Consider the following 15,538-nt stretch of genomic DNA (forward strand, 5'->3'; position numbering starts at 1 on the left):
TGACCTCACAGGCATTCTCAGAAAGGTACCCCCATTTTTCCCGACTCCAAAATCTCATCGGATCTGTATCGATCTCAGGGGGTGCCCGGTCCGAGGTTGGGGGGGGGCAAGCTGCCCCGCTTGCCCCCCCGTAGCGACGCTAATGGCTAAATATTATGGGCTGGCTTCACATTGCTTTATCGCCTTGTAATACACAATAATCATTCGCTAATAATCCTGATATCCAACAGATGGCAGCAGGTGGTCAGTAAGTAGTCCAGCCCTGCACCTAGCCGTGGCAATACTGGAGCTGCTTGCAGCGCCGCCTGGTGGCGACCTTTGCATCGCAGAGACTCTCTGTGGGATAAAGAAGAGAGCAAGACGCCGTGGAGAGCCATTTACCACTGTTGCGCAACTAGCCAGGTGAAAACTTGGCATAGCTTATTTGGCATAGCTTATTACCTAAAAATTTTGCATCATGTGTAAAAATTATGACCACAGGTAATCTATCGTCAGGTCACACCAAATAAGGCCGCAAAAAAGGACTTAACGATCTCGACCCTGTCAGGCAAAAAAAAAACTTAGCTAGCCTCGGTTTTTAGTAACTAGGCATGTATATTTGCCACATGGTTTTGGATTTAACTACACATTCTTTTTTATCTCGCACCGTATGCGGCGTGGAAACCATAAAACACATTGTGTGGAGGTTCCGAATAAACGCCTGTCTTCCTGTCCAATTGAATCTTACCTAGAGAGGTCTCGTAGCGATTCTGAACCTGACGCTGTATATACTATATATTTGTTGATGTTGCTTACGTCAATTTCATTGACCTAACTCCACAAAAAAGTAATACTCTACTTCACAAAAAGTGCAGGGGTGTGGTAGACCCGCTGTTACTGGAAATGGGGGAGGGTCAGTGGTGGTGGGGGGAACCTCCGACCCCCCCCCCCCCGTCGGCAACGTCGTTCCTTGCGATCAAAAGGTGACGCATTACGTCATGAGTCAACATCACAAGACTTTCCAGCGGATATGATGTTATATGCAGGATATCGGTAGGTACAGGTCTCGCGGGTTTTAGCGGTAGGTTTTGCACCTAGAAAATTTAGTGTACTTCAGGCTATATCTTCGTCGTCTTAACCCGCGCCCTGCTGGGGGGGGTGTTTGAACACCCCCCCCCCCTTGTGGTTTTTCGCGAATATCTCAAAAACGGCGGCGCGGAGCGCCGCCGTTTTTGGTACACCTTATCATACATCAATTCTACACATGTTGTGAAAATTTCAGACCAAGGTCATTCAAGGTCAGGTCACCAGGTCACTTGAAGTGACCTCACCTCATAAAAAGTTTCAATGTCTGTCATAGCTACACCGAGTGACCGATCGCTTTGAAACTCTCAGCGATTGCTAAGAGTAATAGCATGTACAAAATGTATATCTCAGAATTTTGATATCGATGACCTAAGGTCAGGTCAATTTTGCGACCTCCCCATTATAAGTCAATGGGAGAAAATTGAAATGCGCCTCTTTTGGACGAAAGACATTATAAACACTCCCAAACACCGAATTACAAGTGGTTTAGACACAATGAACATGAAAATGGTGTCCGTGACCCTTGTTAGTGCCCTGAGGTCATCTTAGGTCACGAATGGTATCTAACAGTTTTTCGCAAATAACTTTTGATAGAGGCATGCTAGAGCGATGAAAACACCTTATATGTGTTCAGCTCGACGATACGGATCGACTGATATGCGACATGACCCTTTCCGGTCAGGTCATGACCTTGACCTGAGGTCAAATTTTCAAGTTGACCTTTCAAGGTCAAGTTATAGTTCATTCGATGCGTCTTGACGAGAGGAACACGATGCCGGTGAAAGTAAGCTCGTACAAGGCTTGGGTCAAAAGTTATTGCAGAAAAACTGTTTCCAAAAAATCGGCTATTTTTGCAGTTTTTGCCCCCTGCAGGCAAAATCGTTGACGTTAGGTCAAATCTGAGAGAATTACTCAGAAAGGGCGTTAATAGGGCTATCGAATGCACTTTTCCGCGGCGCTGTAGCTCTATTGGTTCCCGAGTTATGCGTTGGCTTCTGGGAAATTTTCGACATTCGACCTGGAAATCGGCGAAATTTTGCCTTCAATGACCTCTGGTGACCTGACCTTTGACCTGACCAAAAAATTGACCGAAGTGATTTCGTCATTATTTTTTACGCTCTTTCGAACGCCGCCTTCCGCGTATCGCTACGTGGCCCAGGAGCCGAGTTACAAGGGGGGGGGGGTGTTCAAACACCCCCCCCCCAGCAGGGCGTGGAAATCCAGGACCCCCAGCCGGGCGCGGGTTAAGCTTTTAAGTGTTGAAGATGCGATCGACTTGTTGGGTAACAAGCCGGCCATGATCGTGTAAAATGGCTTCATCGTAGATCGATTAGTTTCTGAGATATAACCGGAAATGTAAAAGTGCAAAACCTACCGCTTAATCTCGCGAGACCTGTACCTAATGTTCTATTTGTGTCGTATGACTGTGTGTAACTATGGCTGGCAATGACGTCAAAAAACCTAATATCGATGACGCCGACAAATGAGGCGGTGTGTAATGCTGAGCTGTGGCATACAATACAGAACATTTAAAAGTTTGTGGTGTCCCTTGTATGCTCGCGCATCCCGTCTATTGTACGGCCCTATAGCAAAGGATTGGTTGGTTAGCCGATGTGTTTTTGGTAAGTATAATAACTTTAAATGACACTTATCCAGTAAAATGACTAAAATAGAAATGAGAAGAGTTCGTGCGGACACTTTGCCAATGGTTTTCGACAGCCATAAGACGTATAGGTACTCATGAATGCCGATTAATTATTGAGATGTCGGCAACTAACCACTTAATACCTGGACGGCCGTACCTACGTATTTTAGTCACCAAGTTTTGTAAAAAAAAGTAAAAAACATGCCACAACATACGCTCCCTCTCAAATTATAGAGAGCGTGGGCGGTGAGCTCACCTCACTCCCCCTGTGGTCATATAATCGAAGTCGTTGAAGCCCGGTTTCTCCGAGCAAAAGTGCTGGGGACCGGTGCCCCATCCGGTTCCATCAGCCGTGGCTTCACTGCCACCCCCTCGCCAATGCCTCGGCGCAGTTCTCGCAACTTTGACCGCTTCCGTGACGGCACATCCGCTGCCTGGTGTGATAAGCACGGTGCCAGGGAAGCAGAGGACAAGCACGGGGTTTACCCGACCGTGCCCTGTTTTTACTTTTATTCTTTATTGCTGAATTTTAAAGTCCCTGGAACCAGCTGTTAACCCACGCCCCGTAGGGGAGGGGACGAAACTGCCATTTTGGACCAAAAACAAGGCTTTGCGAGAACAGCTATCAGGCACACGGTTATAGGTATATGTATGATAGAAAAAATACGTACAACAATATGTGTAGAATTTACAGGGCATCAAAAGTGTAATGTCAGATTTTTGAAAAATTCCGGACTTTGGCCCTTAAAATTAAAAATCATTTTTTAATATATTGCATAATTAAGTGGAGGAAAGTGGGGTAAGACAGTCAGGGTAGGTAAGACGGGCACCCCTTCTGCAGACCAAACCAATAGCACTACGAGCGAGATAAATTAGGACCAGAATTCATGCCTTTCCCACTACACATCACCATTGAAGTCTGGTGAATTTGTATTCAGTCGATAATCTCTTATTTTGATTTCTTTAAAACACTCATTCACATTGAAAACATCCATAATGTATTGTGCAAGGTTTTGTGTGCAGCACTATAGAGTTAAATACTCGCAATCACTTGTGGTACACTCATATGACACCAGTGTTCATTTACTGCGGATTTGCTTTGTCTGCATCAAATTGTCCACAGAGAAAAATCGTGCTGAACTTCTGACATTGAGTTTGGGGTAAGACGGGCAACTATGAATCAAATGGGTCGGTAATGGTGAAAATATTTTTGTTGCTGTAGGAAAAAAAGAAGCATTTCTAATAATATGTTCGATTCCGATATTCACAGACATGTTAGCAATATTCCTTCGGCACAGCTTATTCCCGAATAATGAATGTGACAAACGGTTCTACATGGCTTCTGAACATAGGGCCTATATACGAGCATACGCCTTCTACACGAATCTCGTATACCTACTGCCATTTCCGAAGCACTTGAGACCAACGAGCGACTGTATCAATGCGGCTAATCTCGATCATTTGTTGCGAGCTGTGCTGGTCGGTGAAAGAAGCTGGCTGTCTTGCCCTACCCATGTGACCGTCTTACCCCATGGGGTGGGGTAAGACGGGTTTTTGCAAGGTTTTGCAAAAATAGCTGCAGTTTATTTGTTGAATCAGGTCTAAGTCTCATCTTCTGGCAAATGGAAGTAAAATTTCTAAAAAAGGTTTTCGCTCAGTTTCCCGTTTCTATGATGTTTCTAACCGGCCGAAAAATGGCTCCAAAGTTGAGGTGCCCGTCTTACCCCACTAGCCCCTACCATTTTTTTCCAATTTTGACAAACTAATACATATTATAAATTTAAAGGTCTTCCATCGTCATACCAAATTTCAATTTTTGGGAAATGTATAGCGAAAGAATTGGCAATTTATTACGTGTAATGTTCAAACTAATTTTCTGTTCTAGACCAGGTGGCGTAAAACTAAGACCAGGATTAGATTCTCCGTGAGAAGCTTAATCGAATATATACCCACTGTATGCAAAAATATCCAGTTGAAGTTTGACTTTTTTACCTGAGCTTTACTATAGAACGTAAACTCAACTGGCCCCAATGGTCACATCACCCATATCATTGAATTTGAATTACGAAACTGACCATAAAACATACACCACAACACCCTAGTATACACCTTTCTACTCTCAAATTAAAAGAAAATCACACCCAAACTAAAAATGGTCACATTCAACATCCAAATAAAAAATTCACATTCGATTTAAAAACGTTCACATCCAAATTAAAAAGGTCACATTCTAAGTAAAACTTTGTCCCGTGAGGCCTTTTCCTGCCTCATATCTTGGTAACCGCTTGACCATTCCAATGTGTATCACAGTTGGGGTGCTATTGCACATTGACATGCGCACAATCAGAGCACACGCTTGCGCACGTGCAAATTGGGGCCCTAACTGAAATCAACGAGATAACCAAATTATCCTGTCCCTAACAAAATACGAACTTTCAGCCCATCGGCCTACGACCTAACCATTATTGAGATATATGTAGAATTCGGTTCAGCACGTGCGCACGTGCAAAGTGAGACAGCAACTGATTTGTTCAGGTCACCCATATTAGAGTTGCAAAGTTTTCCCAATGGGCTGCTACCGGCACCGCCCCGCCCCACAAAATTTTTCTGGGATACCGGCATGCTACCACGCCCCAAGCAAAAAAACCGCCAAATTACCGACATACTAAAAAACCTGCATTCTTGATTCTGGCTTTCCCCTACATGAGATGCCACATTTTGGCAATTTCAGTAACCGCCCCACCCAGCACCTCTTACTGTTCAAAGTTTGAATCATATGCTGATATTTTTTTGTGCAAAATAAAAAATACCGGCATGCTACCGGCAAGACATGCCAGATACCACGAAAAAACCTGCGGTAGTGAAAAATTACCGGCATGCCGGTAGTGCGGTAGGGAAATTTTGCAACTCTAACCCATATAGCCGGTCCCTATCTGTATACCAGCTCTGAGCGCACGTGCAATAGCACCCTAACTGTAATACACGAGAATGAACCCATATATATAGGTATGTAGTTGTACATTGTGCAAGCCATATGAGTTTCAAAACAATCGTCCCAGTGATTGCGGAGTCTGTGAGCGAGACCTTTTAAGCACTCAGGATTCAGCATTTGGCACGCGCCGGCACGGTTACCCGGTTACCCAATACCTAGTCGCATTATATTTTTAAATGAACGGACTATCTAATGCTCAAGATCTCTCATAGACCAGTTAAGCGGTTGCAAATATGTGAGATTACAAAAAGCTTCAAAAAGTTTTAATTTGAATGCGCCCTTTTTATTTGGATGTGAATTTTTAAGTTTGAATGTAAACATTTTAATTAAGCTGTGAAATTTTTAATATGGAAGTGATCTTTTTTTTAATTTGTACATATGTGACCTTTTTGAATATTAATGTGGCCTTTTTCAATTTGATTTTGAATCATTTTAGTTTGACAATGAAAATGTGTACTTGGGTTCAGATTGAGACCCTTAGTGACCTGGCCTCTGTAACCTGACCTGACATCGGTGACCTCATTTAGCGTTAGGCGGCACGGGCGGACATCGATAGCAGCGCCTCTATCGGTCACTAGGGAAGCTGGGCTGTAGGCGACGAAATACCGGCTGAGTTGTCACAAGTTAAATAGGTTTATAGACATCCGTCTTGTGAAAAAGTTAAACTTTTGCCTTCAATATTTCTACAGGCAATTTTAGAAGAGCCTTCACATAGATTACAAAACCGTTTAAATTACTTTATTCACTTCAAGCCTTCCCTATTGTTCTTGATGATGCGGGAACTATTTCTAATTAGTGCTTCTAGCTTAGTAAAAGAACATATTGTGCAAACGATGAAAAAGCATAAATGGAAGATTTTAAATGCAATTTTCTGTAGCAAATAATGGTAAATTCTCTACACATCAAGGAAAAGGTGCATGCTAACTGATAATTTAAAGTTCTTGGGGCCAGTTGGTTTCTTCTTTTCTTACGTCGCCCCAATGGCCGCGAATACACTTGTGATAACGCCTATCGGCAAAATATGTAATAATGCTGCTCCGTCGGTGATTTTCGATAACATTCCTTTTTCTCGATGATTCAACAAATTTCTTAGTAGGTCTGTAAACGGTCAGAAACACGACCTTTGACCTGTCCTGTACCGTCACCGGTTGGGCCGAGATCAATGAAACTGGGTGGCGAGATGGCTCCCTGATGGAGCTATCGACCGCCGTTTTTGAATTCCGATATCTTGGGGGGGGGGCGAAACGACCACCCTACGGATGTTAGGGTCCGGTAATAGTCTTACGGGGTGCGGCTCAAATCTTAACTCAAAGGATAATGAATGAACATAAGTGAAAGGAGGCCCGGACAATTGTGTTAAGGTGGTACCCCCCCCCCCCCCCCCACATCCCTTACACTGATGCTGGATATACAATATACATCGTATACCTTAACGGGCGTTGAAAACAAACGATAATGTGTCTGTCATTACCACAATTATGATTGATGATGATCATCAACATGTTTATTGCATACACAAAAACAAAATACATTTGCAAGACTGGTGCCAATCAGGAGAAGACCTTTTCCTGACTTGACTTTATCATATCTGGAAAGCATGATGTGACTTCGGCCATTTACAGCAAAACATCACAATCACATCTGGAGCAAATGACGAGTGACGACATGATGATTTAATTGCTCCAGTACTACAACATTTCACACACAATAACACTATAATTCTGGCAAGCCAAGCACGTGGTAAGACATCCGTCTTTCCGACTTATATAAAGCGTAACTAGTTCCGCCATCGCTACACTCCACAACTGGCAAGACAGACCGCAATGTCTTAGCGTGACATCAAGGTCGGTGCTACGCTCAGCGTTACATGACATCAAATTCACTGGCGCGGCAAGTACATCAGAGCCCGGTCTCGCACTGACCTCCGCCAGACATCAGTGGCTCACTGGTACCACTGGACGGAGTGGCGCCCGTAGACATGGTGCTCGCTGAGGTGACGCTTCTCTTGATTGCCCGACAACAGCGGTTCTTGAGCAGGGCGTGCCACAGAGTCCACACCCCGCCCTCGCCAACCACCATCAGAAGGAACACGGCAAAACCTGCAGCGAATACACAGTAATCAACACCAAGGCACACCGACTAGACCGAAATACACGTGCATTCTCACATACTTTACTCTGTAACTCCTTAACCCACCATGTTAATTTTGTAACAAACTTTTTAAAGTCATGTAGCTTTGTACCTCAGATTGCTGTTGACATATGAGCACATTTTGAGAAGTTTCAAAGTCTCACCTTGAAGCGTGCTGCAGATGCAGAAGAGGAGGGCGAACACCAGACGACCTTCCCGTACGGCCAGGAAGCCAAAGATCCATGCTAGTCCGAGCATCACCGGGGTGACCATTGAGACGCGCAGACGGCGCCGCGCCAGCTGCTGCTCTGGTTGGTTGGTGCGCAGCCTCCTCTCGCGGCTGCAGTACAGGGCGCACACGATACGGACATACAGCGCGGCGTTAATCACCATCAAGACGAGCATTGGCAGTACCAAGGCGTAGCGGAAACTCTGGAAGTCCATCCAGCAGACGCGTTCTTGACTGTCGTAGCAGTGAGGGCGACTAGCCAGCACGCAGACAACCGGCACAAGACTTCCGCCCCAGACCAGTCCGCTTGCCTTATGCATGAATCTGGGGATGTACGTGTTCACAACTTTCACGAAGCGCAGGTACTGAAACACAGCCTCCACGCACATCCACCCGAACGTTGCTAATAAGAAGAAATGAAGCAGCGCCGACAAACAAACGCAGGCGTCGTGATGTTCCTTCGCTCCCAGACCTCCCAGAAAGGCCACGTAAACCCCTGTTAGAGCAACACTCATGTGCATAACGATCTGACTACTACGCAGCTTCCTCCATTTCTTGAACAACACAAATGTCAGCATGGTAAAGACGAGTCCAAAAAGCGAAAGGCAGCTACCGATGTAAGTGACAATATCTAGAGCGTGGTGGTAGCTAGCACTAAGATACTCGTCCCGTTCGTAGTTGAAGATCCTGGCGAAGTTAGTCAGATGGTTGCAACGGCAAAAGTCACTACCGTCTTGAACCTTCACCAGCCAGCAACCCGTTGTGGACCAACGAGACTCAGCAGAATCCCAAAAGGCACATGTTGGCGGAGGCGCACACTGTCCTGGCAGACTACGAAACGTCATCAAAACATTTGCCAAGGCTCGCTCCTTGCTCGTTGCGCCAGGAATTATGGCCGACACTACCTGACTCGTGACACGTTGGCCGGGGGACTGCAACAGCCGACCATTACGATAGACAACAAAGGCAACGGAGATGTTAGGCCTCTTGTTTTCTAACAGGATCGATGACTCCATACCAGATGCGGAAAAGCGAGACATATCAGCGCCGTGGGCTATCTTTTTTACACTGAGGTTCGTTATCTCGTTTGAGGATGATGCGATGCCAACGATGTCCTCCGATAAAACTGCTATATTTTCCGTGTCTATATTGTAATTGCCCTCCACTGGAGTTTCCAAAATGCCCTCAAGCGCGTTGGCAATGCGGGAACCTTTTCCAGGTACCAGTGAAGAGGTCTTGAGTACTGGCTGGTCCACATTCATCAGCTGACTGGCAGCTTGAACAGCTTTCCTGTGTACAGACAGCACATCTTCCGGTGGTATGGGCCGATCCTCACCCTGACTGCTCCTCTGCACACTGGCAGCAATGTTTTCCAATATGTCAGCAGCCGAGACCACATCTCCAGCATCCAGGGAGGCCGGCTCGGCTGTCAGCCGTTGCAGCTCGTCCGCTGTAGTCGACACGTTATCCGTAGTCACGGCGTCCTTAGACAGCTGGTAGAGGTTCCTTGAGGTGCTAGATACGGCGGCACAGCTGGTGGCTCCGAAGTCTACAGACGACCACTGGACGCCCGTCAGAGGAGTACCCTGGCAGTGCCGCAGCGGACGTCGCCCGGAGCCATCCACACACTGCTCTTCGGCGAAGACAGTCCCTCCGCACGTCTTTGGCCAGCTGAGAGGCACGGGGTGCTGGGTCCTTTCCGCTGGGCAGCAGCGTGCAGGCTTGAAGTACTCAGGCTTAAAGTCTCGCATAAGGATATCAACTCCATTAAGATCTCGGTGAGCCTGTTCAAGTTCCTTTTGGTTCGAAGTTCTAGAGTGGCTGGCGTTTCCGGACGGTGGATGGCTCAGGATGACCGCTTCTAAGGTGATGTAATAGTGTGCTGTAACATCTCCGTTGCTGGATGATGTTACACGGAGAGGGTAAACTCTTCGTTGAAAAACCTGGCCGGTATCGGGAACTACAAGTACCTCGCTTGTATGCGTCAAGTTGAAGCAGGGACAAATGGGGCCACAGAGGGTAACTTCGCACTGCGAAATATTCCCTCCAGTCTCCTGGATTCCAACAACATATTCTTGCACGAATACATCTCGCTTGGTTAACAGAAGCGAGTTGGACGTGATCTGTACTCCCAATTCGGTGATCAGCAGTCCGCATGTGAGGTAGCCAAAATCTACTGAAGGAAATATTTGTACAAAGACTCGCCCATCGTCATCGGAGATAACATTGAAGCTTTTCACTCGAAATCCATCGCGTGCATTTGATGAAGTTCTTCCGTTCTGAAACAGCTCAGCTGTCGTCGCGTCCGAGGTAGAGACCATGCATATGAGATCATCATCCCAGTCTTCTACAAAATTCTGGACACTCGTAACATTCGCGAGAATGGTTTTGTTGTCGAAGGAATGATCATAAAATAACACAATCTCTGCTGCTTCAGCAACAGCATGTTCTTCACACAAGGCGCATCCCACGGCCTTTTCATCAGGCATAACGAAGTCATACTGACCACGTGGGACGTCTAAAACACCATGCGTATGACTCTGATCAGTAGACAGAAAAGGGGACAAGCCTGGGTAGGCCAGACTGCTGAAGTCTCGCCATGTCACTCGACCGTCGTGTCTTTCCAGTTGCACCGCGACACGGTCCGATCTTCCTTGAACGTCTCTCAGACGAAGCACTGCATCCAGGTATCTTGGCGAGGTCAAGCTGGCTAGAGTTGAACCAGACCTGGTGCACAGAGCCGATGCTTCTGCCCACGAGATACGCGAGCTGTTACTTGGGCATATGAGCGCATAACAGCGTTCGGTGCCCGTTGTGCCCATCTTATCTTCAGGCTGACATATTCTCTGTCTTGCTATCGACACCTGTGAAGCTTCCCTTCCAGTCGGTGAGAGCAGAGGAGTTGTGACGCACGCTACTCCATGTCTCGCCGTACATGAAGAGTTGGAGACCAGACCTTTCTTGGTCATCACTGTGCAATTCTGATCATTTTGTAGGCTGACCGTGCTTTGACCGTCATCAGTAATCAGAAGACTTCGAATTGCCGGTAAGAATGATCCATGTGGCCACAGTCTTTGAAAAGGAAGCCAGATTGTGGAACTAAGCCACGACACCCTTTCCAGTGGAATCCAAGGTACGGAAAACGGATGCCGATGGTGACACGCGGAAGTACGCTCTTCAAAGCTGACATTTGGAATTACCCTCACGCACAGTCCCGACAGAGTCTTTGTGTTGTTGGCCGGTAGGAGTACAGATCCGGGTGGGCATGCAGGTGGAGGCGGTTCGCACCGATGAAGCCTCGATTGGCAAACGCCAGCAGCGCAGAAGGGACCCCACTGGGCACCGCTGGGCCCAAAACTCGGCATACATCGCCGTTCAACGACAGCCATGAGACCATTTGTTACACATGGTGGATACGATGGAGTGAAACTCGAGCTGTTCGACGTCTGCCACATGTGTCCTTCCACGTCCACGATGGGACAACGGAAAACCTCACGAAGTGAGTGGTCGTTCCGGGACGAGGTTCCATTCTGTCGAGCGGTCGCATCATTGAAAGCAATGCTTTTCTGGAAATGTGCAGCATCAAGGGGTGCACCAATGTCGATGATGAGTGACACTTTGCGAAGAACAGGTCTTGGTGTTTTCCTTCCGTATTCCTGATGCCTGACGAGATTGCTTGGGTAGTCAAACGCTGCAACGAATCGAAATCTGTCCGCAACTGAATTCAAAAGGTCCCCCAAAGTTTTAATCGTTCCATTTGGCGTCGACGTTTCTCCCAATGCCAGGCCACCACTGCGCAACTCCAGCAGCTGAAGTGTCTCCAGGATCCGGTCTGGCGTCGTCGTCAGTACGTACATATCTCCAGAGCTCGCCACGTGAAGGCGTCCACTTATCACAGGATCCGCTGCTCCTTTCACATACCTTCGACACCAGAAAGTGCCAACGCTCAGAACGTTCCCTGAACGAGGCGCGAACTGTTGAAAAATGGTGAAGTTTGCATTCCACCAACTCGAGATGTAGCGCGTTCTTCCGAGCACGAAGTGATCTTTGACGATGGTGTCGCCCGGACCGCAGGTGATGTTTATGTGGATACCAGTATCCAGAGAGGTTTGATCCACAAAGACGACTTCGTCATGGGCAGGAGACGGTCGGACGGTCGCAGCACCGATCTGAGCTGTGAAAGACGGTTTGTAGTCGGCTTGTTGTTGCTCCGCGTCAGTGTGCTCATTACGGAAGCACACCACTCCTAGGGTGGCGTTGCAAGAAGTCCAGGCCATGCTCAGTTCGCTGTCTATCGTCGTTGCTAGAGCGCATAGATCTGTGACTTCAGCGGAGGCAGTGAGGGCGACGTCTCCAGGTGAAATAGAGTTGTAATCTGAAACAGAAGTTGACATTGTATTAATTACTCTGGAAAACTAGCACCTCGACAATCTGTAATCATCCACTGCAACTTCGAACACCAAAACAACAACTGAGTTGCCCAAGTTTTCGCCATAGTAATCACTCACGACGAAACTACGAACTCCACCCGGTTTATTTGTTCAATCGCCACTATTTTAGCCAGCACATCAGCTTACCACCATCCTGGAGAAGCCATTGAAAGTAGCCGTTTCGTAGGTACTTGGCACCGATCCAAAAGTCACTTGGTGGATTCAGACGACCGGCTGAGCTGAGGCCCACCAAGCTGTCGAATGCAGCTTGCGATGGCACCAAGAAGGAGTGTCGAAGTCGACACTGCTCGTGAGCTTCTCTCCATGTGGCGGTCCGGTCCAGAAAATCCAGACGGCCATCCCTGTGATGACGATTAATTGTTTTAAATGGCGTAACAATAGAAATTATGTGGTGCCTTTTGTCTGTAGCCACAAGAAAGCAGCCTATGAAATTTGATTTCTTATCACAGACAATGGCGATGACACCAACAAATAAAATGCAATTGTTTTTATTGTGATGTCATTGTCTGTGATGAAAATATAATTTACAAGAAATACAAAAAAGGACAGAAATGGTAGGCTGAAGAAGGCTGAAAAAGAACACACACGCAAGCTTCTCAATCGCGACGGCAAATATTTCTCACCCTAGTAGTAACTGCGAGCGTACGACGGACACAAGGGTGACGGCCAGCCAGACCGCGAGGAGAGCCGACGACGTCATCGGTTTCAGGCAAGAGACACCATGCGACAATACCAGCTGAGCTGGTCAACGCTGTACGCCTGCCACGGAAAACCAATGAACAAGCCGTCACATCTCGCTCAAAATACACTATAAGCAGCGGGTGAAGTAAATGGTTTGGCCTAACTTGAGACATTCTCAATTATATGAGGTACCTAATGCAGTTATACGAGAAAAACTTACGTTAGTAAGAAAAAATGACGTCCCTAAATAAGCGCACGAATGCCCAGTGAAGATATCAACTAAAATTAAGTCGACTGCTTAGGTAACTAGCGCTAGCGCAAGCCATTCCCAGCACGAGAAACCCAAAGGAAAAAATGGTTCACTTGATTTCTTGCAAACCAATAAACTCACTTTCATCATCAACCGACGACACATTTCCTCCCGTTTGAAAAAAGAAAAATGAGCATGCCTTCAAAAGAAATCATGGGCTAGAGAGTACTGGCAGCGTAAGGCTGTAGCTACTACAGTAGTCGGCACTCGTACGCTTTCCTGCTTACCCAAAATGATACCTACCGCGACGCATAGACAGGCACCAAATAACGGCATATCTGCCACGCATGAAGTTTATAGTCAAGACCATACTCACTGTTTCACGGATCAGCAGTGGCCGCTGTGACCATCATCAATGGTCCGTGGGCCACAATCAGCGTAAAACTCAACAAAAGTCTACAAAAGTAAAACAACTAGTAAAAGAACTACCCAAAACAACTACCTCTAGTAAAGCAACTACCACTGCACATCTGTCGCCAGCGACTACTGTTCAGTGCGCAGCCCTCATCCACACTGAATCATTTTTTTACAAGTGCACTCTAGTGGCGGTATACTATCAGCCACTTAGTTCCGGAGCGTTCGCAGCTATCTCCACCAGTTTCCTGCCCCTGTGTAAAGGACACAATATACATGAACACATAGTGACAGGCGGTGACAGGCTATATTAAGGACCTTTCGGTTGCGTGAATCATGATGTGAAGTCAGGGTTCACTGTGTATTTCCACAGTTTTTCTACAGTCAGTCTTGAAAGTACTGGGCATCATTGCAGTGGATCCATCAATCGCGACCGAGGAAGGGCTGCTAAGTTTTAGAATCACCGAATAAATTGACCTGGGGGATGGATGACGATGTCCATTGGTTAAAGGTGATCCTCAAATCAGGAGCCATTTCTCGGTCAGGCTTGATGGATCCACCGCAACGATGCGCGGTACTTTCAAGACTGGGTGTACTAATATAACCACTTCTTGCAGCATACACCCACCGCTGACATATTGGCATCATTATGTTCCGTTTTATAGGACATACAAGAGTTTCATCGTCCTTAGCGGAATGACCAAGGCACAACTAACTAGATTCGTACTTCATCGACAAGGGCTTAGCTTACCAGTACTTTTGGGATAGGTGGGTAATGAAGGTAGTGCAGCCAAGCAAGGGCCCACGTGGCTCTTCGTTGCACTGAATATTTAATGTCTACCAACCATGATAGTGATGGAGGTAATATCCTTATAGCAGCTGGGAGCATTTGTGTGGGGAGCGATATACAGTAGAATCCGCTTAATAAATCCACTTTGATGACTCGGCGATATGGATTTATTAAGCGGTGACTTTATTAATCGGAGTCAGTTATGCTTCTACGGAGAAAACAGTGAATGGCTCAAGTGGGCACAATAGGCGGCTGGATTTATTATCCGAGGATTTACTAAGCGGATTCTACTGTACGGTAGGTACCAGACTCCGTCGGGCGATATTGCACGCCACCACACACAGTTGATGATGTTTGGATTTTAGGAGCGCTCGGGCTACAATTTGTGTACCGCTTGCTCGGCAAATGTACTAGTCCAATACACCTATCTTGAAGATATTGATGTTTAATGTTATTTTTGTGCAAATTACATAAGACAATATACAGCATCGCTTTCATTTTTCGACGCCCTCAAGCCTCAACTAGCCCTCGCCCGCACATGGGGGGGGGGTTGCCAGTGCCACCCCTCCCCCCCCCCCAGGTAGTCTTTCTGCTCCGCACTCAACATTTTTAGAGCTACACTGTAAAAAAAGTTTAGCATTTGGGGTACTAACGGCTGCTATTCGTAGCACCTTTTAGCGTCAAAAGAACCCTACGACGTATTTACAAAGAAGCATGGTGCTAATACTGTGCTAATGATAGCTAACATTCCCATCAAATATTACAAGTTTAGATCACCTATTCTTCTACTGAGCTTAACGTCTACTTCTGCTAGTACCCAGTCCATCAGTGAGTGCTCTTTCAAGCTGGATTTCTAATTAGAACCATTTTAAGTGTTTTAGAAGTTGGTAA

General features: G+C 46.6%; 1 protein-coding gene across 1 annotated transcript; it reads right to left on the reverse strand.

Annotated features, from left to right (window-relative positions):
• Positions 1–7,184: 7,184 nt before the first annotated feature.
• LOC122375840 lies at positions 7,185–14,018 on the reverse strand. The gene is made up of 5 exons (XM_043355383.1): positions 13,820–14,018; positions 13,136–13,271; positions 12,639–12,853; positions 7,997–12,436; positions 7,185–7,801 (listed from the first exon to the last, which is right to left on the reverse strand). Exons 2-5 carry the CDS (start codon positions 13,210–13,212, stop codon positions 7,602–7,604), a joined length of 4,932 nt encoding a protein of 1,643 aa, XP_043211318.1. The 5' UTR covers positions 13,213–13,271; positions 13,820–14,018; the 3' UTR covers positions 7,185–7,601.
• Positions 14,019–15,538: the final 1,520 nt, after the last annotated feature.

Source organism: Amphibalanus amphitrite, unplaced genomic scaffold (genome assembly GCF_019059575.1).
Source record: "Amphibalanus amphitrite isolate SeventyFive unplaced genomic scaffold, NRLGWU_Aamphi_draft 001936F_arrow, whole genome shotgun sequence".
NCBI lineage: Eukaryota > Metazoa > Arthropoda > Thecostraca > Balanomorpha > Balanidae > Amphibalanus > Amphibalanus amphitrite.

Bases quoted from the DNA above. Each gene is read 5' to 3' on its own strand.
- LOC122375840 (XM_043355383.1), bottom strand. From the start codon at position 13,212: ATGACGTCGTCGGCTCTCCTCGCGGTCTGGCTGGCCGTCACCCTTGTG. The intron at 12,437-12,638 runs GTAAGCTGATGT...CTTCTGTTTCAG, and splicing joins ATGGCTTCTCCAGGATGGTG to ATTACAACTCTATTTCACCT. The intron at 7,802-7,996 runs GTGAGACTTTGA...TATTCGCTGCAG, and splicing joins CATCTGCAGCACGCTTCAAG to GTTTTGCCGTGTTCCTTCTG.